The following is a 27,464-nucleotide window of genomic DNA, read 5'->3' as shown; positions in this document are numbered from 1 at the left end:
TCTTTTTGCTGAGAAAAATTGGCCCTGAGCTAATATCTGTGCCCATCTTCCTCTATTTTATATGTGGGACACCTGCCACAGCATGGCTTGTTAAGTGGTGCATAGGTCTGTGCCCAGGATCCGAACCTGTGAACCCTGGGCCACGAAAGCAGAGCACATGAGCTTAACCACTACACCACCGGGGTTGGCCTCTTAAGCATCTTTTAAATGTTTACCAACTCTTCTTCTGTCAACTGTCCATTCTTTTTATTGGACCGTTTTTCTGTGGTGTAACTCCACTATGTTAATGATATGTAATAGCACTCGACATTAGAGATAGTAGGTCTTAGTCTGTCATGTGTCTCAGTTATTTTCTCTGATGTATTGTAGCTTTTGACTTAGTACCTGTATCTCTATGTATATATTTTGGCCATATAAAGCTTTTAATTTTATTTAGATAAGTTTTAACTCTTCTTTTTTGACTTTTGCATTTCTTTTCTTCTCCTCCCTTCTCTCCGCCTCCCCCTTCTCCTTTATTTGTTATGTTTAGAAAGGCTTCACCAATCCAGCATTATCAATGTATTCTCCCAGGTTTTCTTCTAGTACTTCGTGGTTCCATTTTTTACATTTAAATCTTTATTCGACCTAGAATTTGTTTTGGTGTGAGGGCTGAGGATTATTTGTAAGTAACTGAGCTTCATTTTTTTCCAAATGGCCAGCTAGTTTGTTTAACACAATTTTAATACTCTATCTTTCCTGACTAATATGAAATGCCACTTTAATTGTATACTAAGTTTCCATTAAAATACATTTTGTTTTTATACAGAGGAAAGTTAGTAATTTGTTTCATAACCAGCCCCTTAGTAAATGTTCTTATGTGACTTTTTTTTAATGCTACAGAGTAAAGTGGTTTCTTCCTTTTCTTTTTTTTTTTTGAGGAAGATTGGCCCTGAGCTAACATCTGTTGCCAGTCTTCCTCCTTTTTCTTTTTCTCCCCAAAATCCCAGTACATAGTTGTATATCCTAGTTGTAGGTCCTTCTAGTTCTTCTATGTGGGATGCCACCTCAGCGTGGCTTGATGAGCAGTGAGTAGGTCTGAGCCCAGGATCTGAACTGGAGAACTCAGGGCCACTGAAGCGGAACTCGAGAACTTAACCGCTGTGTCACTGGGTCGGCCCCTAAAATAAATACATTTTAATGTCTGGGAGGCCTGTTTCCCCTCATTGCTCCTCCTTTTCACAATTTTTCTGGCATTTTCTAGTATGTTTATTCTTCCAGATGAACTTAAGAATATTTCTGGCAGATTCTCCCAAAATCCCACTTTGATTTTGATTGTGGTTACAGTGCTCTTATATATCAGTCAGTTTGGGAGAATTAACATGTTTATAATGTTGAATCTTCCTACGCATGAACAAGGTATACTGTGCATTTAACTGTATATTCACTTTCTTTATTGTATTTTATACTTTTTTTTTTAAAACTAGGTCCTGATCACTTCTTCCTAAAGATGTTACTAGATGTTGTCTTTTTGTTGCTATCACAAATGGTCTCTTTGCTTACCATTATATTTTATTCCAGTAACCATGTGACCAGATCACAGGTGTCCATGGTGGTAGCTGGAGATGGCTGGAGGCTTGTCAGGAGCCAAGTCATAAGGGCTTAAGCAAGATGCTAAAGTTTGAATTTTATCTTGAAAGCTCCTGAGAGATACTGGAAGATTTTAGGGATAGGGTTATATAACCTCTAACAGCTGACTTTTTTTTTTTTTTGAGTGTCTGTCAGGCACTGTGCTAAACTCTTTACAAATGTTGTCATGTTTTAATCCACATCAACCCTATTTTACAGATAATTTGATGATATTTACATTTTAGACTAATCTTTTGGGTGCTAATGTGAAGGATGGATTCGTAGGAAGCTTCCATGATGAGAGCTCAGATTAGAAGTGGTAAGGCCTCAACAGTAGACATGGAGAGGGAGGGAAATGTAAATACAGAGATGGAGTCTGCAGGTGGTGGTGACTGGATGCAGAGATGAGGGAGGAGTCATGGCTGCCTTCCAGCTTTCTGGCCTGAGCACCAGGGTGATTGGGGCTGCCCTTCCTGAGATGGGGAGTCCAGAAAGAGGAGGAAGAGGCCAGAATTATTGGGGGGGGGGCGGGGAATGAGTCTAATTTTGGATGTGTAGAATTACCACTATACTTTTTTTCTTTAAAAAGAAAAAAAATTTATTGGAAAGCACAAAATGGAAAGTAAATCCTAGCTAAAATGCTATTTTTTGTGCTTGTATAAATTGATTTAAATTTTTGCAACATTTAGTTTTGAATTGACTGTGGGGCCTAGTGAGGCTGGAAATATTTTTTTGAGCGTCACCAGTTTGCTCTGGTTCTTCTCTTACCTTTCTGAGTACACACAGTTGCCGTCTTCTTTATGAGCTGTTCTCCACCCCTGGTTATTATTTTTTAAATAAACTTCTAGTTTCAGAAGAGTTTTAGAGTTACAGAAACGTTGCAAGGATAGTACAAGGAGTTCCTGTGTACCTGGCACCCAGTGTTCCCTACTGTCAACATCTTACTTTAGAACGGTACAGTTGTCACAACTAATGAACCAATATTGATACATTATTATTAACTACTGTCCGTTCTTTATTTGAATGTCTTTAGTTCTTACTTACTGTCCTTTTCTGTTCCAGGATCCCATCCATGATACCACATTACTTTTAATCATCATGTCTCCTTAGGCTCCCTCTTGATTGTGACGATTTCTCCGATTTTCCTTATTTTTGATAACCTTGACAGTTTAAGGAGTACTGGCCAGGTGTTTTGTAGACTGTTCTTCAATTTGGGTTTGTCTAATGCTGTTCTCATGGTTTGACTGGGTTTATGGGTTTGGGGAGGACGACCACAGAGGTCAAGTGCTAGTTTCATCATATCATATCCCGGGTGCATACTAAGAACATGACTTACACTGTGCATGTTGACCATGATCACCTGGCTGAGCTGGTGGTGTCGGGTTTCTCCACTGTGAAGTTACTCCCCGGCGTCCATGCTGTACCCTTTAGAGGGAAGTCTTATCTTGATGGCATCAGCATGAAGGCATGGTCTGGCACGGTGTTTGTTGAAGTGAACTGGATCCCTATTATTTTGTGAGTCTCACAAAAGTCCTGCCAGATAATTTTCTCTATTTGAACTATAGGAAAATAAAGATTAGAGAATTTGAGTAACTTGCCCAAAGTCCCACAGTAAGTGGTCAAATTGGAATTTGAACCCAGTCTTTCTGAATGCAAAGCCTGTGCTCTTTCCCCACACCATTCTGACTTCACAGAGGGTTGTATTTACTTTGGCCATTTTCCTAAGTATTTGTAATGCAAAAGTATCCACAGATAATGTGGTTACATCCTTGGTTATATGGAAATTTAATTCCTCAATAATTCATCTTTTCAGTTTAAAGTTATACTTTAACTTCTCAGCCTCAAATTGGGCAGACCTCTGTGCTGATATTGCTTGATCCTGCGGTGGAATATCTTCTTTTTTAATCCCCTACAGAATTATGGAGGGTGGGTTGCAGCAGGGCCTGACTGGGAAAATGGGTACCAGTTAGGATGCTATTACAGTAGTATAAGACTGGCTGTAATTTGTGAGACTCAGTGTAAAATGAAAACATAGGGCCCCTTGTTCAAAAATTATTAAGAATTTCAAGACAGTGACAGCAGAAACCAAGCATGAGGCCCTTATAAGCATGAGGCCCTTATAAGCATGAGACCCTGTGTGACTGCCCGGGTCCCACGCCTATGAAGCTGGCCCTGCAGCAGTAGAAGTAGTAGGTAAAGAGAGCCAATATTAGAGCAGTGCAAGTAGGAATGGAGAAGAGAGCGTGGTAACGCAGATATTGAAGAAGGAAACCTACAGGAATTGATTGATGGTTAGATGTGGTAGGAGAGTGGGCGGATGAAATACGGAATGTAAAGTTTCTGAGGGGGTGATGCACTCACTGATACAAGAAATCAAGGAGAACCAGGTTATCTTTGAGGGGAAAATGATGAGTTCAGTTTTAAACATATTAAGATCCAAGCATAGATATTCAGGAAGCACTTGGATATACAAGCATCTGTAGAAAAAGACCTGGAGGATACACTCCACACTGACAGTGCTTCTTACTTATCTCCAAGGTTGAGGACCAGGATGGAGGCTGGCGGAGGGTTGGGGACTTTAACCTTTTAAAGAAAGTATTCATGGGCCGGCCTGGTGGTACAAGCAGTTAAGTGCGCGCCCTCCGCTGCGGCGGTTGGCTGGTTCGGATCCCAGGCGTGCACCAACGCACTGCTTGTCTGGCCATGCTGTGGCGGCCTCCCACATAAAATAGAGGAAGATGGGCATGGATGTTAGCCCAGGGCCAGTCTTCCTCAGCAGAAAAAGAGGAGGATTGGCAGATGTTAGCTCAGGGCCGATCTTCCTTACAAAAATAAATTTGAAAGAAATTATTCATGTATTTCTTGTGTAATTGAGAAATAATATTTTTATTAATGGAAATCAAGTCACGAAATAGTATTGTTTGTAAGAGAAGTAGATTCAATCTGAAAATAAAAGTTTCAAAAAGTTTATAGTGAAAAGAAAGGCTTTTATGATAGAATAGGTTTGCAGCCGCGTATTTTCTGTTGCTAGTACCACGGTACATGTGATTCGGAATAGGCTCTTTACTGTTCTTGAACTTTTTTTGAGCACCCACATTCTATTGGTTGCTCTACAGGGTGTATAACTTTAAAAGCTTACCTTAAATTTTATTTTTACATTGTATCTCTATGTTTTTTGATAACTGGCTTGTGAGCATTTTTGTATTTTAGTAGTATAGTGTATAACTCTCCTTTCTTTCCATTATGAGTACTTTTTCTTGGGGGAGGTGATAGGGCGGTAGGAAGTTGGAAGTCAGAAGCTCAGGTTTAAGTTCTGGCTCTGCCTCTTATTGGCTATGTGATCTTGGGAAAATTACCCAGCTTCTCTAAGTGTAGTTTCCTTATTGGTAAAATGGAGATGAAATTAACCTTATTAGGAATGTGAGAATTAAATGAGACTGTAAGTGAAATTTCTTTGTAAACTCTAAATTTTGTAAATTCATACGCTTTAGCTCTACCCAGGGTCTTTCTTAGTGAGCCTTCCACCTCCTTCCCAGCTGCATCTCCAACAGCCTACCTTCCCCAGCTTGTTTTGTCACCATCCCCCGAATGTGCCTTGAACTTTCCTGCCTCCTGAATTTTGCTTTCATTCATTTATTTGATCAACAAATGTTTACTGAACACCTCACTTCCCTCGAGGCTTTGTTTAAATATGACCTCCTCAACGGAGGCCTAGGTGTCTGCCCTATTCAGAACTGCAGTCTGCTGCCCTCCTCGGCACTCGTGGTCCCCTTTACCCTCCTCTGCGTTTCCTCTTTCCATTGCACTTATGACATAGCACGTTATTTACCCATTGTCTCTTCTCTCCACACGCCTTCCCAACAGAATTGAAATGTCATTTGGGCAGGGGTCTTTGTTTTGTTTTGTGATGTTTCCCAGGCATCTAGAACACTGCCTGGTACAGAGTAGGTACCGAACCAGAGGTATTTGTTGAGCAAATGAATGGATATGCATGTGCCAGACTCTAAACCAGGCTCTGGGTATACAGTTGTGAAGAAGCAGAGCTGGGTCCTGCCCTCATGCAACATCCAGCCTAGCACCATAGTCCGCTGGTTTTTCTGCCTGCCTGGGCTGCCCTCCTCTGGGAAACGTTGGAGTGACTAATTGTTGAGTTCAGAGTAGCCTTTCCTCTTAGCAGTGCGCAATTTTCAGACAATTTTGCTTTTAAATTAAAAAAAAAAAATTCTAATAGAAAGGCGAGGGGAGGGCCGGCCCCGTTGCTTAGCGGTTAAGTGCGCGCGCTCCACTGCTGGCGGCCCGGGTTCGGATCCCGGGTGGGCACCGACGCACCGCTTCTCTGGCCACAGTGAGGCCGCGTCCCACATACAGCAACTAGAAGGATGTGCAACTATGACATACAACTATCTACTGGGGCTTTGGGGGAAAAAAAATAAAATAAATAAAAATTAAAAAAAAAAAGAAAAAAAAAGAAAGGCGAGGGGGAGGGTAATGTATTCTATATAGTCACTCTAGGTTAAAGTCAACAATTTTCCTGAACGCAAAGACAGAATAGTATTCCCTTTAAAGCTCCAGGCCTTGTAGATAGCTGAGAGAGCTCATGGGGTATATTGGTTAAATTTTTCTTTCTTTCTTTTTTTTAACCTGAAGGAAGATTGCTGTAATTTTTCATACTTTTGAAGGATGAAAGGCCACGCAGTGAACATGTTTATTGCTGTCTTTTTGTAAATTGTGGAATGCTTCATCCCTGAGATCCTGACCTATTTCCTGAGGTTCTCTGTATGCAGTTTGTCAATATGAGTTTTTATATTGCTAGAACTCTTTCTTAAGAAAAGAGATTTAAAAAGCTTAAATTGAGTGTATTTAAAAATAATCTGCTGATCCAGCACACTTAAAACAGCGTGTCAGCAGCTATTCTCTCTCCTTCCCTGTTCTCCCACAGGCAGCCACATGATCCAGGGAGCCGCCGAGACTGGGCTACACCTGCAGGATGGAATGAAGGATTAAGGAAGAACCCTGCTTCACAGGTAGGTATGCACCTGAGCTAAATGATTTTTAGTATCCCTTCCAAATCTGAGACTCTTGATAATTTTAATTCCTAAATCCTGTTTGTCCTCATTTATTTGAATAACCCAGTTGATAACATTTTGTGTGTTTATCTTCTAGATAATTATTTTAAGTCTTTATCTCACTTTGCTATTAAATATCTTCTAACTTAAGTTTGATATTCCATCTGAATTTCTTTCTCTGCTCATAAATTCTGATGTAGATGTGAATCGTTTAGCCCCAGGATCTTCTTTTTCAGAAAAAAAATTGATGAAAGGAAACTTGTGGAAGTAGCCTCACTTTGTTGGAAATAATTTCTATGGTGTCCCGTAAACCCATGATATGACATAAAAATCTACTTTGTAAGATTTTTTTAGTATCTTCTTGCACTTGGAAACAACTCAATTTTGTTAAACAATTGTTGCACTGTGAATAAATTCTAGAACATCCTCAACAAAACAAAGTACAAAACAAGAGAAAAACCAACTCAAGACCCCTAAGCAAGGTCCTCTCTAATACTCTTGACTGATTTTTAAGCCCTCTTGTGTGCCTACCTCACCCTGTGGACACACCTCTATCATTGCATTTATGTAAATATGTATAACGTATTATAAACATTGATTGCCGTGTCTTCTTCCAGAAAGGGTTCATAGCCATTTCCAAGGATACAAGAAAAGCCCAAAAAACAAAAAATCACACTCCCCCACCCCCCAAGATGCCATAGATTAAAAGTGCAGAGAATGAAGAAATAAAAACATGGGTAGAGACGAAATGGAGCCAGGGACAAAGATAAAAGTGCATATAGGAATGACCTTCACATTTGCTGCAGCTGGGCCCTGAATTGTCTCTAGGCTGACAGCCTCGTGGATCCCACAATTCATGGTGTCCATAGATAAAAAAACAAACCTGTTACTCTAGAGAAGTGAAACTATTCCCGGAACTGAGATCAGATTGGACTGTCTCCCAGGGATGCTCATAAAGAGAACATTGTGTTACATGAGGAGCAGTGTCCTTGACAGCATCCCTGACAGGGGACCAGGTCACAAGGATGCCTCTTACAGCCTGGTGGCAGCACACCAGAAAGCGATTCAGTGAGTTAAATCTGTTTCTGAGGTGGAGCGCTCGTGATCGTGGCTTCACAGTGTTTTCTGTCCTGCACCTAGGACAGTTACTGGCATATGGCAAGTGTCAAGAAGTATTTATTGAGTGAATGTCACATGGAGAAGACTCCAGTTCGAAGACCTCTCTCTAGAAAGGCCCCCCGATTACCAAGACCTAAAATCCTGCTCCCCAACTCTGCACCCCTTTGGTTGCTATCAAGCAATACAGTTAGGAAATATTTCTTCTACTGTTGGGTTAAACTGCCATTTCAATATGTTTTTTTTAAAGATTTTATTTATTTATTTTTTTCCCCCAAAGCCCCAGTAGATAGTTGTATGTCATAGCTGCACATCCTTCTAGTTGCTGTATGTGGGACGCGGCCTCAGCATGGTCGGAGAAGCGGTACGTCGGTGCACGCCCGAGATCCGAACCCAGGCTGCCAGCAGCGGAGCGCGTGCACTTAACCGCTAAGCCACAGGGCCGGCCCTGCCATTTCAATATTTTAATGTTACATTTCTTTTTGTGTGTGTGTGTGTGTGAGGAAGATCAGCCCTGAGCTAACATCCATGCCAATCCTCCTCTTTTTGCTGAGGAAGACTGGCCCTGGGCTAACATCTGTGCCCATCTTCCTCCACTTTATATGGGACGCCGCCACAGCATGGCCCGACAAGCAGTGCATCGGTGTGCACCCGGGATCCGAACCCGGGCCGCCAGCAGTGGAGCGCGTGCACTTAACTGCTATGCCACGGGGCTGGCCCCGTAATGTTACATTTCTCATGTCTTCTCCAAATATGGGAGTGGGCTCAGGGGCGTTTGTGTATGTACACACTTGCTGGTGGTGGTAGTGGTGGTGCTGGATCAGGAAAGTACTGTAGTCTTCAAACTGGGAGGTCAGTTTCCAGGTGACCTTGAGAGTGCTATTGGCTTATAGCCTTCAGAGCAGTGGCAGGGCTGGTGATGATGCCCGGGTGGGCCTCTGCCATTGGTCTCTGTGCTGAGCATCAGGAAGCCCCAGTCACAGATCACAGTGGCACTGGCATTAAAAGAGACTCAGCAGGGCAAGCCTGGTGGCGCAGTGGTTAAGTTCGTGCCTTCTGCATTGGTGGCCCAGGGTTCCCCAGTGCAGATCCTGGGTGCGGACCGACTCACTGCTCATCGAGCCATGCTGAGGCGGCATCCCACACAGAAGAGCTACAACTTTACAACTATGATACACAGCTATGTACTGGGGCTTTGCGGGGGGAAAAAAGAAAAAAGAGGAAGATTGGCAACAGATGTTAGCACAGGACCGATCTTCCTAAATAAAAAAAAAAAAAGTGGTTGGTATGGTTTGAATGTTTAAAAAAAAAGACAGCGCGGAGCTGACTCAGGGCTCTTTACGGTCCTGTAGAGGGACTGGGGTTGAGTTGAGCTCACAGGTTGAGGTTCAGTTGTTTTAGCTGGCAGAGTTAGAGGCTTGGGGGTAGGGCGTGGTGGAAGCGTCTTTCTTTCTGGAGGGTGTCACCACCTCTCGTTTCTGACTGTCATCTCCCTGTTGTCATTGACACTGAAGAGCAGGAACTTGGTCCCTATGTGCAGCTTTCTACCTGCATAGTCACAATGATGTCTTCATCACGACGAAGATGCTCTTCATCCTCTGGTGTGTAACCTTACCTTGTTCTTACTTCAACAGCAATGGCACTGCCAGACCTAGGACAGGAAATGGGAAAAGGCAGTGTAGTGGTTAAGAATAGGGATTCTGGAAGCTGACTCCCTGGGTTTGAATCCTGGCCCTGCAACAAGCAAGTTACTTATCCTTCCTGTGCCTCAGTTTCCTCATTTGTAAAAGGGGATAATAATAGTACCTAGCTCATAGGGCTATTGTGAGGACTAAATGAGTTAATACATGTCAAGTGCTTAGAATTGTGTCTGCATGTAGTAAACATTATGTAAGTGTTTGCTAATAATAATAATGGTCATAAGAATTACCATCCTATTCTAGCAGAGGTACTAATATAGCTAGTAAATCACCATATTGAGTTACTAAAATATTGATTGAGTGCCTACTATGTGCTAGGGTCTTTTCTATATAAGGGTGAGAATTCTGAGAGGTGAGAATCAATAGGGTCTAGTAAAGTCATAGACTATCACAGAGAGAAAGGCTAAATCTATATTTTCTAAAAAATATTTGTGTTCCTTTTTCTCCTCAATTACATATGCCATGTCCCCTCTAAGACTTCAGGGAGAAGTCACATGGGTGGGAAGTGAGGTCTCTTCTGTACCAAAAGTTCTTTGGAGAGTAGTTAAAAAATTTTGTCACAGGCCATATAGTTTAGAGTGATATTATTCTGTGTAACTAGATGTTTTACTCTGGTTGAAAGTATGGTGAAGAAAGAGTAAATTTAATTAAACGGTGTTGTTTTGACCTGCAGAGCTGGAGCTTTGGTGGCGAAAAGAGTGACAAGATAGGAGGGTCCCAGGGTTGTCTGAATAGTGTAAAAGTGTAGACATACAAATTTGTTGTCAAGAGGAGCCAAACCATGGTCAGGAAAATGCCCTGGGCCTTGAGGCTGAAGTATAAGGAGAAAGACAAATGGGAGAAAGAGCAGCTGGGTCAGTGTCGGAGAGACTGGCAGGAAGGATACCCACGGGTTCCGGAGGGTAGAGAGCGCAGAGGGAAGTGTGTGAAAGGTGAATGGTGCTGGGGCCATGCCCGCCAGGCTGCAAGCTCCCTGAAGGCAGGGCTGTGTGTGGCTTGCTGCCTTCCCTGTCCTCAACCCCAGGTCACTGCCTAACTCAGAGGAGGCACTGTAAGTGGTTCTTGAGTGGGTACAGACATCAAGGTTGGAAGAAACCACAGTTGTAAACCATTTCGTCTAAGATCCTGTCCCATAAAATAATTAGAATGATCCTTTAAAAATATGTCAATGTGGGTGGTTGGAGGTGGCAGGGCTCAAAAAAAAGTCACTCCTCTGATTCAAATCGTTTGATGGTTTCACGTCTCACCTAGAAATCCACATGACTTCCTTTTTCTTTTAGGTCTGTGCTCAAAAAAGGCCTTCCGCAATACACAAGTTTCCTCATCACTTTCTATCCTGCTTTTTCTTTTTTTTTTTAAAAGAGTATTTTTCTTTCACTACATGCCTTTTTTGTGTGTGAGGAAGATCAGCCCTGAGCTAACATCTGCCAACCCTCCTCTTTTTGCTGAGGAAGACTGGCCCTGGGCTAACATCCGTGCCCATCTTCCTCCACTTTATATGGGACGCCACCACAGCATGGCCTGACAAGGGGTGTCTCGGTGCATGCCTGGGATCCGAACCCGGGCCGCCAGCAGCAGAGTGCACGCACTTAACCACTACGCCATGGGGCTGGCCCCTATCATGCTTTTTCTTTACAGCACTTATCCCCAGATGACCTGTATCTTTCTTTGTTTATGGTCTGCCTCTCCCTACTCTTCTCTCTACTATATTGTAAGCTCCTTGAAAGCAGGAACTTTGTTTTGTTCACTGTGGTAGCCCCAGCATCTAAAACAATGCCTGACATGTAGAAGGTGCTCAAAAATACTTGTTGAATGAATGAATGTGTGCCCGCCAGTGGAGACCTGGAGCATCTCTGATTTTATCCGGCTAGAGGCCAAGACACTGGAGAATGTGGGATGCAGGTGTCCACGTGGGCTCCTACAGCCATGGCCCTCCTACCAGACCAGTGAGAAGAGCTGAGCTTGACAATGCCAGGAGCCCAGGCCCTTCTGTTCTGGAAGTTGCTGTTAACTATCTGTAATTGTGAGGTTGAGGGCCTGGATAGTACAGGATTCACGTGGTTTGAGAATGGTACAAGGGCAGCACCATTAACCTTTAAGTTAGCCAATAAACTTGACTGAGTGGGTTTGAGAAATTGAAAGAAAGCCCCTGTGTTTGGGTATGTGGACAGGCAAAGAGAGAGTGGTAGATGGGATTAGAGAGAGAGATAGGATCTTCTCTAAAAGTAAGACTAACCAATGAGTTCAGTCTTAGTTGGTTGAGCAGTAGAAGCCCGTGAAAGGATTGAAGCAGGGGAGTGACAGGATCAGATTCGTATTTTGAAACATTTTCTCTAGCTGCAGTGTGAATGGACTGGAGGAGGCAGGAGTGAATTAGGGAGAAAATGAAGAACATTCCAGAGGAAATAACATGAACATCAGGGAATGCAATAGAGTATAGCAATTGGGCCAGGGCTTAGCAGGGATAGCTTATCAATTTCTCTAGAGTATTGGGGGGAGGGGGTGGTCAATATTGGTGGTACAAGGCCGGGGATGAAGAGATGGTGGAAGGTAAGGCAGGATAAGTTAGAAGGGCTTCCTGTGACTTTATTAATATGTTTACAAGAAATTTCAGGAGAGACCATCACAACATCCTCAATTTACACAAATAAGAATTGCTGAATTGAAATTGCCACAATTAAAAATAAAAAAATCCCCAAAAAGCCCTGAGCAGGCTAACAACACACATTTATCATGGTGTACAGTTTGAAGCCTTTGCCTTCCCTCAGTGAATGTCAGACTTGAGCAAGCATCAGGATAACCTGGTGGGCTTGTTAAAACAGATTGCTTGGCCCCACCCCAGAGTTTCAGAATCAGTAAGCCTGGGGTGAGGCCCGAGAATTTGCATTTCTAATAAATTCCCAGGTGTTGTGAGGCTACTGATACTGATCCAAGGGTTACGCTTTGCGAGCTACTACATTAGATAATTCTGCAGACTACTCTTGATTAATTTCTATATATCTGTTTGTGATAAATCTTTGGTTCTGGGGTCCATGAAAGCCTTAAGTGCCTGCCATGCCCTTAGCCATGCATTATGCCATGTGACCCTGCTTCTCTGGCTAGTAATACTCTGTAGACTAAAGGCTAGACCTAATAGGCTGGGCGTGGAAACTCTGCCCAATTTTGCACAATATATGGTGAATAATCCAATTAGAATAATCCAATCCAACTTTGAATGCAAGACACACGAAGGCAGGTCAGGTAGAAGCACAGGCTAAGAGAAGCTTAATTCTGAGGGAACAACAAAACTCGTCAGGTCACCAGAGCCTCGTCTTTTTACCTGGAGCAGTGTGAACCACATTCTGCCACCATGAGGCCCGTGGGGCTGCTGAGATGCTTCCTGTGCTCCCCCACTTCCTGGTGTGACCCTGATATAAACCGGCATCTTCTCTGCTAAGAAGTCTCTCTTCCGTGTTTCCTGGAAGATCCTCCCACCCTCTGTTTTAATAGCTCTGATATCTCCATCGCACCTTTGAGTCTCTGCTTTTCTCTGGAAGGAAACATTCCACCTTGATCAAGAAATGCGACACCCTAAGGCTCAGTTTCTATTGAGTTTGAGAAAAATTATAAACTATGCCTTCATTCACGAGATAGGAATTTTTCTATCTGCCCACATGCCTTCCAATAATTGCAACACATGACTTTTAGGGAACATCCTGGAATTACTATAAAAATCAGTAAACATCTCACTCCAGCATCCTGCTTCTCTCCTCCCTTATTGCTCCTCAGTCAGTTCATTTAGTGAAGACAGCACTCAAAGAATCTTAGCAGGTTTCCCCGCTTCTAGCCCCTCCAGTCCTTTGTCCCCCGAAAAAGGAGAAAGCAGATTGTAGTTTTGAAAGGCGGAGGGAAAACAATGCTACAAGTAGGTACCGTCTGCGGCCGAAAAGATGGCCTTAAAGGTAGCGAGCTTTTCCTTACGGAGGGAGTGTCAAGAGGCTGCACGGCTGCCTAGAAACGGCCGCAGAGGGGATAGCTGCCTGAAGTCTCCTCCAACTCAGAGACTGAGAGGCGGGGACAGGGGAGCGGGTCTCGGATAGAGAGATGCTGACAGTGCTCGTCCCCACCGGATTATCTTCCAGGAACCACACCTGAACCACGGCCCAGTGAGGGACCAATTGGGGCGGGCACTTCCCGATCCGGGCATCGGGCAAGACTCTCGTAGCCAATCCTCGGAGAGGCCCGGGTGACGTCACTGGCTGCGCTGCAGCCTGTCTCGCGACGTCCTCCTACAGGGCCGGAAGTGGTGCGGCACGGAGGAGTGACGTGACGTGCCCGTCCCTGCCGTCTCGAGGTAAGGCAGTGGTGGGCCTGCCTCTTCTGCCGGCCGTGTTGAAGGCGTGGGTGTGGGCCTTAGGCTAGTCCGGTACTGCCCGTGAGTGCTGGGCCTTGAATAACGCTCTCAGGGCTTCTTTCCTGGCAGGGCCTGCCCCATCCTCTGGCTCCAGGGCGCTCGGCATCTCACTGCCCTCCTGCTCCCTCGGGCGGAGTTTGGGCGGCGCTCACCTTGGTCTCCGCCCCTCTTGGCGTTCGCTCACCTGTGGCCCCGACACCTGTACCTAGGTTGGTCGCAAGACAAGCAGAGAAAAGATTAGAGGGTGGGCACTGTCCAACCCAAGGAGGCGGCTCAGCTTGTCGGGAAGGACCTTGTTTCCTCCTGAAACGCTCCCTGAAAGGAACTCGAGGGCCCTCCACAGCGGCCTCAAGGAAGGCCAGAAGAAGCAAGCCTTCTCTCTCGCAGACCGGTGATAGCGGCTCAACAAAGCAGGGATCTAATTTCCATTGGAATTAATGTGGTCCAGGTTTGCAGGCTTTTGGGAATTTGACTTATATTGGAGGTCGTTAGAGCACTTGAGACAGGACTGTTCGTGTGGGGAGACAATACAGATTGGTGCCCTTTCACCATGGTTGCAGAGTCAGAGCTGACGGTGGTCTTTTTACATGTCCTTAGCTTCTACTTTTCTTCTGCCTTCACTATTAACAAGAGTGATAATGGTGTTGAATGCTTACTTTTTGCCAGATACAGGTTTAAATACTTCCTTATTTAGCCCTTGTGACAACCCTGTGGTGCAGAGCAATTTTTTTTTTATTTTTATTTTTTTGTGAGGAAGATCAGCCCTGTGCTAACATCTGCCAATCCTCCTCTTTTTTTGCTGAGGAAGACTGGCCCTGAGCTAACATCAGTGCCCATCTTCCTACACTTTATATGGGATGCCGCCACACCATGGCTTGACAAGCAGTGTGTCGGTGCACGCCAGGGATCCGGACGGGGGAACCCTGGGCTGCTGCAGCGGAGCGCACCGCACTTAACCGCTTGCGCCACCGGGCCGGCCCCCAGAGCAATTATTAATATCGTTTTACAGCTGAAGAAATAAAGGCTCAGGTTAAACAACTGGCCCCAAGTCACTCAATGAGTAGGTAGTAGAGCCACAATTTAAGGTTAAGCAGGTGGACTTCAGAGGCCTGAAAGTTCTCCACTATTCTATATTGACTGTCTTCAGTTGTTCACTGAGCTCCCAAACACCTCACTCCGTTGTTATCTACTATTTTATGGAGAAAATTGAGGTCATCAGATGTGCTTTCCCTCAAATTTCTGCACCTGCTTTTCCTTCTTACATAGTCTTCTGGATTTACACCCACCTCTACCTTTCCCTCAGTCTCCAGATGAGCTGTCTCCTCTGATCAAAGCAGATCCTTTTATCTTTGCTTCTGACCTTTCTTTTATACTTTCACCTCTGAGACCTTGTTTTCATTTGTCTTTTCGGCCCATCTATGTCCCAGTCATGTATAAACAAGGTCAGGTTTTTCAGATCCCTGGCTACCCCCACAACCCAAGCCAGAAAGAAAGAAAAAGTTATTGGTGATCCATCTTCCTTTAGCTGTCATCCGGTAACTCTCTTCCCCTTCTTATCCAAACTGTTTTAAAGAGTGTTCTAAATTCTGACTCTGTTTCCTCACCTCCCATTCGCTCTGCAGTCTAGCTCTCAGACCTGTCATTCCCCTGAAATTATACCCAAAGGTCACTAGTGATTGGTGATGAAACCAGGTAGGCATTTTCAATCATTGCTGCACCCCTTTGCTGCTTTTTTTTCTTTTGTGAGGAAGATCATCCCTGAGCTAACATCCATGCCAATCCTCCTCTTTTTGCTGAGGAAGACTGGCCCTGAGCTAACATCTGTGCCCATCTTCCTCCACTTTATATGGGATGCGGCCTCAGCATGGCCTGAAAAGTGGTGCGTTGGTGCGCGCCCGGGATCCGAACCCGGGCCACCGGCAGCCAGGCGTGTGCACTTAACCGCTATGCCACGGGTCTGGCCCCCTTTTGCTGCTTTTGAAACTTGATGGTACCTCTCACTCCCTACTCCTTTGCTTTCCGGGACAATACACTCAGCTGCTTTATTTAACAAACGTTTATTGTGCTACAGAGATGAACAAGACAAAGTGCTTTCCCTCAGGGAGCTTACTTTCTAGCTGTTTCTCCATGTGCCTCTCTCACCAGTCATTTCTTTCCTAAAATGTTGGGTGTTTCCAAGGTTTGTGGCTTTGGCTCACTGCTCTTTTCATTCTGTACACATTATCTGGGTGAGCACATCATCTGGCTTGGTTTTAACTCCCTCCTACATGCTCCCGAATCTAAGTTGTCAGCTTAGACCTCTTGACTGAGTTTCACCCTCACCTCTCACTACCCTGCTAGACAGCTCTGCATGCAGTTCTCACAGACAGTTCAAATTCAGAGGCCTGAAACGGAACTCAATGTCTTCCTGAACTTACTTTTATCACATCCTTCATTAAGTCCTGATGATTTCACCCCCTTAATGTTTCTCAAATCTATGCTCTCTTCTCCATCCCCCCTGTTGTCCTACTTACGGCCTCATCATCTTTCACCTGAAATATGACAGCCTTGTAACTGGTTTCCCCGCCTCTGGTCCTGTTCACCGCCTATCTCTTCTCCACGCTACTTGACTTTGGTTACAGCAAGACTGAGCAGCTTCCTGTGTGCTGTGCTCTCTCTCTGTGCGTTGCCCTTGCTGATCCCTGTGACTGGAGTCCTCTCCCTGATTCCTTTCTCCTCTCCCTGCTCCTCACCTAATTAGGCTGCCCCCTTTCACCTAGTTAACCTAGTTTATATAGAGGACTCATTTTAGGCCCATCTCCTACAGGAAACCTTCCTTGATGCCTCCTTTCACCAAGTCTGGGTTGGGTACTCCAGCTTTGTGTTCCCATAATACCCTTGGCACAGACCAATACATTATACTTACCACACTTGTTATAATTGTTTGTTTCCTCCTTGAGAGTGAGCCTTTTGAAGGCAGGTGTGATGTATTATACGTGCATCATACAGTACAGGTGAAATGTATTATATCTTTATTCCCAGCACTAGAATGGCACAAGGCACATAGGCATGTAGTCATTTTGGTTGAATGATCAAATGAGTGAAGCCAAAAGGTATATGGTGCAGTGATTAAGAACCCATTCTTTGGAATTAATTAAAAATCTACCTCTGGCACACACTGGCTGTGTGGTGTGAACGTGTAACTTATATTCTCTAAGCCTTAAATTTTCCCTTCCTTAGAATAAGAGTTGTTGTAAAGATTAAATGAGATGTTGTAAGACATTTAGCAAGTGCCTAGCACATAATATGCCTTTGATAAAGGTGTGCTGAATACCAGGGGATCCAGAAGTACGAGACCTGGCCTAGCCCAGGGCGGTGATCTCCAGGGCCCTTCCCCCGAGAGTTTCCTGAGTGGGTGGCCCTGATGCAGTGTGTTCACAAAGAGATTATAATCTCATGTGGAGAGTATTACATCAACATGAAAATTTCAGAGAAGGTAAATTGACCACACCCAATAACTAGATGTTAAGAAGAGAAGATAGCTCAGTGAAGGCCTCAGGGAGGAGGTGGGACTTGAAATTTGAGTAGGATTTGGGTTTCTAGGAGGGAGGAAAGAATGTAAGCTAATACCAGGAGATCATATTAAGAATGATTTATTTGGGAGATGTGATTCAGTACATTTTATCTGAAGGATGGATGTGTGTGCAAGGATGCACGTATGTGAGTCTAGGGGAAGGGAGAGGAGAGAAGGGTGGGTAAGTGGCACTAGTTTTGTGAAAAGTAGTGGAAGGTGAAAGAAATAACTAACCTCTGTGCAGTTAGAGTATGAGGGTCTTCAAGCCTGAGGGGTTTGAGACTGATCAGGGCTGAGCAAGTTTCCAGGCCTGTGTTGGACATTATGGTAGCCCTCAGCCATATGTGGCTATTTAAATTTAAATTAAGTTTTAAACAATCTTAAGTAAGGAATTCAGTTCCTCTGTCATACTAGCTACATTTCAGACGCTTGAGTGTCACATGCTAGCTGTGTTATGAGACAGAAGAGGTTTAGAACATTTCCTTCATTGCAGAAAATTCTACTGGACAGCCCTGTTCCAGGTCATCAGATTGCTGGCCTTGTGTGGCCTGTCAGATCACTTGGGTTTCTTACGAAATAATCAGGATTTCTTTCTGACCAGTCCTCACATTTCTGGAATGAAAGGTATGGAGCTGAGAAATAGAGAATTAGAATTCATTCACACAGGTGTGAGGATGTGTGGGATTGCCCAAAGAGAGGAGCAAAGCACCCCCATGAGAAGAAGAGGCGCCAGAGGAGGGCAGAGAGAAGGAGGGAAGAGAACCTGGGTGGGGTTATCATCTGGTCATTCACTTGCACATATTTATTGTATTCTTGAGGTATGGCAAGTGTTGTGTGAAGTGCTAGGAATACATTGATAAGCAAAAATGGGCTTGACTTGTGCTTTCTTAGAGCTTGCACTTTGTGATATTTTACTGGAGGAACTATATTGAAGATTCAGGAACACCCATCCTGTATGCACCCCATAGTCTAAAATGCTGCGTTCCTAGACGTTGGAACTGGAGGCCGACGTGGGCCAAGATATTGCTTTTTTTTTTTATAATTTTATTTATTTATTTATTTTTCCCCAAAGCCCCAGTAGATAGTTGTATGTCATAGCTGCACATCCTTCTAGTTGCTGTATGTGGGACGCGGCCTCAGCATGGCTGGAGAAGCGGTGCATCTGGTGCGCGCCCGGGATCCGAACCCGGGCCGCCAGCAGTGGAGCGCGCGCACGTAACCGCTAAGCCAAGGGGGCCGGCCCAAGGGCCAAGATATTGCTTAAGGTGAGTTGCATAAGCATTGTGCAGTCACTGCTTCAGCTTCTCAAGGAGTAGTAAATAGGAACGTCATAACTTCAGAACTTTGGGGAGAATAAAGCGTGTGAATGTGTGTTTGTGTTGGGCGGGAGGGGTAGTTCCTATTATTTTGCAACGGCCAGCCGTGCTCTCACTGCCCTTCAGATTCCTTCCTGGCCCTGCCCTCAAACTGTTCTTTCCAGGCTTCTTTTGTTGTCAGCATTAGCAGTTACTTACCATGTGACTTATTTCCCAATGCCTAGTGAAGACATACTTCACTTCTCAGTCCATTACCTGCTCCTTCATCAGTTTCTAGCAAGTGCAAACAGATGCCTCTCTGAACACGTAGCATTTAAAAGTGGGACCTGCCTGTAGCACCATCATCATTTGAGGCTCCAGGTTTAGGGTGTTAGATTTACAGCTGGCTCTTCATGCTCTTGCCTGGACTTCACGAAGACCTGCTGAACTGCCCTTTGGACCTCACTTTGGCCCACATGATGTTAACAGCCTCCTGACTAATCTCTGGCTCTAGATTTCTCCACTCCAGCTTGCACACGTACAGCTGTGGCTTCACCTTACTGTGCAGCTCAGAACCTGCCAGTTGTCCCCTACTGATTGTTAAATCTGAACTTTTAGCCTACTGTTCTTTCAACACCTCTGCATTTTTTTGTGACTCTGGGGCAGCTCCTGTGGGTCAGCCAACTAAGGTCTGCTTTCCACCCCTGACCCGTGGCTTGTCATTGCTGAAATCGGTGCTGTCACTTGTGCTCTATGGAATGTCCTCTGCCACTCCTTTTCTTATCAGTCCCCTTGGCCTTTTCAACAGGGCCTTTCTGAAGCCTTTCCTGACTGATCCAATTCCTCTGACTGCACCTCCTCAGCCCTCATTTGCTCACTCTGCTCTGCATGGTCCTGTCTTTGCAGATGGTAAGGGAACTCTGATTTTTAAAAATCTGGTTTATTTTCTGTTCCCCTTGGACACAAAGCTTGTGCAGAGGGCCTTCTGAGTGCTGCCTTGCCTACAGGGGACATTTCCCAAACAGAGGGTATTAGAGGCTTGAGCATTGATAAACCCTGGAGTCTAGGGAGGCATCCCAAAGATCTCGTCCTGTCGTTGCTCTTAATTCCTTGCTCAGCCTTCCTGGGTGAGCTCATCCTCTCTCTCTGCGTCAGTTTCTGTGATATGTTGGTGCCATTCAGTCCATTCCTCTCCCTGAGCTTCCTACTCATATATCCCAGCTTGACCCTTGGATCTTCTGCAAGCAACTTAATCTAGTTGTGTTTCAATTTGAAATCATCCCTTCTTCACCTACCATTTACCCCCAGATTATGTCTCCTTATGTATTGCTCATTTTGGTTAATGTGTATTTCCAAATTAGAAATCTTGGTTACTGTTTCCCTGTACTCCTTTGTCATGCCCCAAGTGCAGTCAGTAATTAAATCTACCTGCATGATTTCTTCTTCCTCTCCATCCCCTTTGTTCTGCCTTTCTTCAGGCCTCATCTTTCTCCTGAATTTCTTGTCTCTTTCTCTTCTATTGTTACTCTACATGGCCATGAGAGTTGTTTTTCAAAAGAACACGAGCACCTCTGCAGTTGTTGTGCAGGTTGTGTATTGCACAAACATGCTACATTCACATTTTAGAAATTGTAGGTTTATATGTTTATTATGACAGTCTTCTGGCAGATGGTGGTAAAATGTATTGTTCTAACATCAGTACGTTATGACAGTTAAAGAAGGGAAACCTTCTGATACATGTAAAGATACCTGTGGTCTGAAGAACATCCTCTCTTCTTATGTCCTTAATTCTCTGCCAGGCAAACTCCTCCTCATTCTTTAAAATCCAGCCTAGGGGCGGCCCGGTGGCGCAAGCGGTTAAGTGCACATGCTCCGCTGCGGCGGCGGCCTGGGGTTCGCCGGTTCGGATCCCGGGCGTGCACTAACGCACCACTTGTTGAGCCATGCTTGGCGGCGTCCCATATAAAGTAGAGGAAGATGGGCACGGATGTTAGCCCAGGGCCAGTCTTCTTCAGTGAAAAAAAGAGGAGGATTAGCATTGGATGTTAGCTCAGGGCTGGTCTTCCTCACACACACACAAAAAAAACAAAACAAAAAACCCAGCATAAATATCCCTTCCTCCTGAAGTCTTTTTTGATACTTCTTACAAGAGTCAGTCATTCCTTTCCCTGGGCTAATGCCATATTTGGTTACTCCCTTCTTATAGTGCTTATCCTATTATGTTGTAATAATTGGTATTTGAGTCTGTCTGTCTCACTGTACTCCAGGTGTCTCAAGGATAGGGACAGTGTTTAGTCATTCTTTGATGCGCAACATGTAGCCTAATGTCCAGCACATAGAGTCTATCAATAAACATAACTATTTGATTGCTTAGCATGATTCAGGCACAGAGGTAAATACTTTACCCACATTGTCTTATTTAATCCTCACAGCCGCCTCATGAGTCCTGTTATTATCATGTTTTACAGGTGAGGAAATTGAGACTAGGGAGGTGAAGTCACTCGCCTCCAGATGAACAGCTGGTAAATGGCCCGTGTGGTGGCGCTGGGTGTGGCCCTGGAGGACTTGGGTCGGTTTCTCCAGCGATTCTCTTCTGTTTTGTCTCTCAGAGTAATGATGCGGGTGTGCTGGTTGGTGAGACAGGACAACCGGCTGCAGCGAATAAAACTTCCACATTTGGAAGCTGTCGTGGTTGGGCGCAGCCCAGAGACCGAGATCACTGACAAGAAGTGTTCTCGACAGCAAGGTAACTGGTTTTAGGAATGTGGAGATTACCATGTTTGGTTCCTTGGGATAGTGATAACCAAAGATGCACATTCCCTGGATGCTGTTGATGGGAAACTTTTTGTCTGCCATAGACAAAACCCAGGAACTGAGCTCTTTTAGCCAACACCAGGGCCCCATTCACTCCTGATTCCACCCTCCGAAAGTGGTTAATATTCAGTGTTGGGAACAGGCAGGTTCCATCCTGTTACTCTGGGGTGCTGGAACTGAGTCCTGCACCCTGCTGCGCCCGGGGAGATTCCTCGTTGAGCAGTAAGACAGTGGACTTCTGGGATCTCTGGCTGAAACCGCATCTGAGCAGTGATGGGATGGTTCCATCCTTTACATATTGCCTCATACAGAGGGTGGTATCTTTATAAGACTATGGCGTCCAGCTCTTGAAATGTTTTTCCTGGGATTTAATGAAATGAAAGTCCCTAGGAAAAAGCCTTATTATGTACCTCATTTTTTTTTTTTATAATTTTATTTATTTTTTCCCCCAAAGCCCCAGTAGATAGTTGTACGTCATAGCTGCACTTCCTTCTGGTTGCTGTATGTGGGACGCGGCCTCAGCATGGCCGGAGAAGCAGTGTGTCGGTGTGTGCCTGGGATCCGAACCCGGGCCGCCAGCAGCGGAGTGCGCGCACTTAACCGCTAAGCCACGGGGCCGGCCCTGTACCTCATTTTTTATCTGAAACTCCGGACATGCTTACTGCCGCCAGGCCTCTCACTTGTGGTGTGATTCCCATAGCAGGGTTTCCCAGGGCTGGGAGTCTGCAGCACTGATTATGGTTTTTCCCACATGAGTTAATCTAAATGGGGAAAAAAAAAGCCATGCTTGAGCTGGCTAGGCCAAAGACACAGAAGCAGACACCGTTTTTCGCTCGCTCTCCCCCTTGTCATGACAGCAGCTGGAGGAATGTGTGTGTCAGCCTGTCCCCTGCCTGTCCTCCTTGGAGAATAGCTATGGTGTTTCTTCTTTGCTCCCTTCTCACCCCAGAAACTTTGTTCACTTATCCGAACATGAATATTTAATGTTACTTCTCCCCACACATGCTCAGACTGTTCTGTCCCTGCAATCTTCTTTCTAGAATATTCTCTTCACTCCTCCTACCCAAGGCCAACTGAACTTCTGTCTTCCGGGAATGTATCTTTTGTCTCTTTCTCCGTTGAAGGCATCTGATAGTTTTATGTAATAGTGGAAGCCTGGTTTAATCCTGAGCCAAGAGCTTGTGAGAGAAGTGGATCCCTTTCCCTGACTGCAGAGTCTGTGATCCTGAGTGGGCCAAGGGCTCTGGAATAGGGAGACTTGTGGGGATTCAGTGAAGGTGCCTCACAGGAATATTAGCAGTAGCTAAGGTAGTGCAGTCACGCGCTGCATGATGGTGTCTCCGTCAACGACGGACTGCATGTATGATGGTGGTCCCGTAGGAGTAGCACCATATAGCCTAGGTGTATAGTAGGCTGTACCATCTGGGTTTGTGTAAGTATACTCTGTGATGCTTGCACGATGACGAAATCAGCTAATGATGCATTTCTCAGAACATGTCCCTGTTGTTAAGCGACACATGACTGTATGTACACTGTTGGATGTTTTATGGAAGGATTTGGAGCCCCAGCCACCTGCATAACAGGCGATTTTGCTCATAGGCCTTTGAGGAAACCCCCATCAGGTTGCCTCTTGGAGTGAGGCTCCACTGTCCTGTAGGGAGATAGGAGCAAGTGCCTGGTTCATGGCGTTTGGGTTTAACTTTTTTCAATCTCTTTCAGTACAGTTGAAAGCAGAGTGTAACAAAGGATATGTCAAAGTAAAGCAGGTATGTCTGTTTGTAACTCGGATTTCTATTTTATACTTGATTTTCTTATGCTGTTGACTTGAGAGTGTCTGTGCCAGCCAATAAAGGCTTCTCTGTCATGTGTGGAAGTGACGGAGTAATATAAGTGACGTTAAGCACGGTGCCTGGCACATAGTGAGTTGTTCACATAGCAGCGGCTGTATTATTAATGGTGTTAGTACTGTTGTTATAATTATTTTCTGATTTTTCCTTAGGTAGGGGTCAATCCCAGCAGCATTGACTCAGTCGTAATTGGGAAGGACCAAGAGGTGAAGCTGCAGCCTGGCCAGGTTCTCCACATGGTGAATGAACTTTATCCATATATTGTAGAGTTTGAGGAAGAGGCAAAGAGCCCTGGCCTGGAAACACACAGGAAGAGAAAGAGGTCAGGCAACAGTGATTCTATAGAAGGGGATGCTGCCCAGGAAGCTGAGCCCAGTACAGGACTGGCACCTGGGAGTGACCCCAGCCAATGCTCTGTGCCCGCAAAGAAGGGGAAAGATGCATCTACCAAAAAGGTGAGGGTCGTGTGCTTGATAGATGATGGGGAGATTAAATGAGATGTAATGACTGCTTAGTTGTTTTGTATGCTGTAAAGCCTGGATAGTAAGGGGTTATTAACTATGACAAGGGTTATTAACTGTGATGACAGAGTCACTTGTTTGTGTCACCAGTCACCTGGATGAATATCCCTTTATGTACTTTTCTCTTGAATTCCTGACATAAGCCACTTGAAGGTAGGGCGATAATGGCAGTATACTCAACACTGAGCTACTAAAATGGGTCAGTCGTTTGTGTACCTGTAGAAGGTTAACATTGGAACACTTTTCATAGATCGTGTGATTCACCTCTGGATGTCAGAGTGGAAACTTAGTCAGGCTGTAGATGGAGTGGGAGGGGGCAAAGAAGATGCATTCACACTCAGGCATTTCCAGCCTCTGTCTAGACGTGCAGCTCTGGATATAGGAAGAAGATGGAGATGGCTTATGGTTACAAAAGCAAAAGATTGAGGTAAAGGTGATATAGTTATAATTCTTAAAAACTAATCTTATTTTCAAGTTTGGTTGGATTTGGCTGACATACAATATTAACTAATGCCAAATTTAACTATTGGCATTTGTGATTTACATTGCCTTTTTGTTTTAGGAATCCTTGGGCCACTGGAGTCAAGGCTTGAAGATTTCTATGCAGGACCCCAAAATGCAGGTCAGAATAAAATTTTGGCATTGAAATACATTTCATATTTTAAATGACCACTCCACAGAGGTCATAACTACAAGTGATATCAAAGGAGATCAGTCCTTCTGAATGAAAGTCATTTTATTGGGCTATTTTATGAGAACAAATGGCTTTTCCCATTGTCAGTAGCAACTGGAATTCTTTGGAGAGAAGCTAAGTTCTTCAAATGAATATCCCTTCTGCCTTGTTCCTCCTAAGCTTCTGGGTACTTTTAAGGGAAGTTTTGTTAACCTTTGTGTGGTCCCTTTCAGGGGAGCATCAGATAATGTATTGTAACTGTAGTTACTGGGCTGCCCTGGGACTAATAGTCAGGCATCATCCTGGGAGGAGTCTTTGAGTTCTTCTTGAATTACATCCTGGGGTGACAAGGGGCCAGATCTAATGGGGCTTCTTGGAACACACGTGCGTGTGTCACGTGGTCTGCTGTGTTAGAGCTGAGAAGGGTGCATTTGAATTTATGCCTGCAGGAATTTTACATCAGATCCTTAGGAACTGTTTTGTCCTTTGCATCTTCTGTGTATTCCGTGTACTGTGGTGATTGAAAACACAGACTCTCAGTCAACTAGACCTGGGTTGGAATCCTATATTTCCCACTTAGTAACTATGAGACTTTGTGCCAGACACTCAACTTATCTGAGTCTCTGTGTGCTCCTCTATCAAAATGGGGATTCTAAAACTTTTTGCATGAGATTGTGGTGTGAATTAAGTGAGTTAATGAACATGACAGCACCTGGTGCACAGAAGATGTGTGGTAGATGTCCATTTCCTTCTCTTGTGCCCTCTGCTAGGTTTACAAAGATGAGCAGGTGGTGGTGATTAAGGATAAATACCCCAAGGCTCGGCACCACTGGCTGGTCTTACCATGGGCCTCCCTTGCCAGTCTGAAGGCTGTGACCAGGGAACACCTTGAGCTCCTCAAACACATGCACACCGTGGGGGAAAAGGTGATTGCAGATTTCGCTGGGTCCAGCAAACTCCGCTTCCGAATGGGCTACCATGCCATCCCCAGCATGAGGTAAGTGTTGTGGGTTGTGCTGGTGCGTCCTGGTTCTGTCTAGGTGGACAGATGGGTTCAGCCTGGGTCTCTTCAGTGTGCTCAGAGCCCCGAGGCCCAGGGGAGTAGGGTGGGATGTCTCCAAGGCAGATGGACTGAGATTTCCACCCTTCTGCCTGACTTGCCTGCAAGCCTTGAGTTCCTACTTTTGCCTGTAATCCTGTCACATACGGTTCTTTGTTCCTTTCCAAGTGTAAACCTCTGGGGGCCGAACCTATGAACTAGGTGAAGCTGCTTCATTACCCGCAGATGAAGACTCGTAGTCAGTGACTTTTATCAGAAGCATCTGTAACTCCTAAATGGTTACGGACCGTTGCTCTGAAGGAGACAAACTTTGCTGACTTCTGTTATGACAGCTCAGTACATCTAAGATTTAAAATAAAATGAGAGGAAATTGTAGAGCCTGTTTTCCTTTGGCTCATCCCAGAAGGATTCAGAAAGGAATGATTGATTCTTTTCAAAGAAAGCAAGCATGGCAGATCTCCACAGATCTTGTTGTTTTTTTTTTTTTTTTTGCTGAGGAAGATTCACCCTGAGCTAACATCTGTTGCCAATGTTCCTCTTTTTTCTTGAGGAAGATTGTCGAGCTAACATCTGTGCCGGTCTTCCTCTATTTTGTATGTGGGTCACCATCACAGCATGGCTGCTGATGAGTGGTGTAGGTCCCACCCGGGATCTGAACCTGGGCCACCAAAGCAGAGCACACCGAACTTAACCATTAGGCCATGGGGGTGGCCCTCCACAGTTTGTTTGAGCTAAGCAAGGAGATAGGCAGACTAATTGGGTTTCAGAGTTTATATTGTGGTTTTTCTTTTGGTGGTAAAATATACATTTCATAAAATTTACCATTTTAATTATTTGTAAGTATACAGTTCAATGGCATTAAGTACATTCACATTGCTGTGCAACCATCGCCACTCTCTATTTCTAGAGCTTTTTCATCTTCTCAAACTACCTCTCATCCCCTCCTCCCCCGCCTCTGGCAGCCACCTTGTACTTTCTGTTTCTGTGAATTTGACTACCCTAGGTCCCTCGCATAAGTGGAATCATACAGTATCTATCTTTTTGTGACTGGCTTATTTCATTTAGGATAATGTCTTCAAGGTTTGTCCATGTAGCAGGTGTCAGAATTTCTTTTGTTTTTTTTTTCCTTTTTCTCCCCAAAGCCCCAGTAGATAGTTGTATGTCATAGTTGCACATCCTTCTAGTTGCTGTATGTGGGACTCGCCTCAGCATGGCCAGACAAGCGGTGCATTGGTGCACGCCCGGGATCCGAACCCGGGCCTCCAGTAGAGGAGCGCGCGCGCTTAACCGCTAAGCCATGGGGCCAGCCCCTGGTTATTTCTTTTTTAACCCACCCAACATTCTCCACATTTTGTTTAGGTGGGTAATTCTGACTTAGATTACTGGCTACTTTAACCAAATGAAATTTTTGTGCCGACCTCTTTTTCCCCATCAGTACTCTTTCTTTTAAATTGAGGCATAACTTACATACAAAAAATGCATAATAAGATTTACAGTTTGATCAGTTCTGACAAATGTATATGCCGTGTAACTATCACTCTGATCAAGATACAGAACATTTCTATCATCTCATCCAAGAAAGTTCCCTTGCACTGCTTTCCAGTTAACCCCCAGTGTTGTTCTGATTTCTTTCAGCATAGGTTAGTTTTGTCTGTTTTAGAACTTTACATAAATGGAATCATACAATGTGTACTGTTTTTCTGTCTGGGGCTTTTTTTGGTCAGCATAATGATTTTGAGATTCATGCATGTTGTTGTGTATATCATGGACATACTTCATTTTTTTGCTCTTGGGTAAATACCTAGAAGTGGAATTCCTAGG

At 44.7% G+C, this 27,464-nt stretch overlaps 1 protein-coding gene across 12 annotated transcripts in view; it reads left to right on the top strand.

Moving 5' to 3' along the window:
• Positions 1-27,464, top strand: part of APTX (aprataxin) — a 35,796-nt gene that overhangs the window by 3,041 nt on the left and 5,291 nt on the right. Inside the window, exons 2-8 of one of the 12 annotated variants that reach the window (XM_087444723.1) lie at positions 6,545-6,629; positions 13,609-13,820; positions 21,338-21,474; positions 23,262-23,308; positions 23,542-23,844; positions 24,473-24,532; positions 25,354-25,580. In XM_087444723.1, coding sequence (XP_087300849.1) covers positions 21,342-21,474; positions 23,262-23,308; positions 23,542-23,844; positions 24,473-24,532; positions 25,354-25,580 — 770 coding nt within the window. In that variant the 5' untranslated portion in view covers positions 6,545-6,629; positions 13,609-13,820; positions 21,338-21,341. Of the gene's footprint in view, positions 1-6,544; positions 6,630-13,608; positions 13,821-13,842; positions 14,329-20,607; positions 21,251-21,336; positions 21,475-23,261; positions 23,309-23,541; positions 23,845-24,472; positions 24,533-25,353; positions 25,581-27,464 lie in introns of those variants that run through there. The other 11 variants (XM_087444720.1, XM_087444716.1, XM_087444722.1 and 8 more) reach the window with 11 other exon arrangements.

This window comes from Ceratotherium simum, chromosome 20, assembly GCF_057802395.1.
Source record: "Ceratotherium simum simum isolate JZ-2026a chromosome 20, ASM5780239v1, whole genome shotgun sequence".
Taxonomy (NCBI): domain Eukaryota; kingdom Metazoa; phylum Chordata; class Mammalia; order Perissodactyla; family Rhinocerotidae; genus Ceratotherium; species Ceratotherium simum.
The sequence above is the reverse complement of the archived record's forward strand: the minus strand, read 5'-3'. Positions and strand labels throughout refer to the sequence as shown.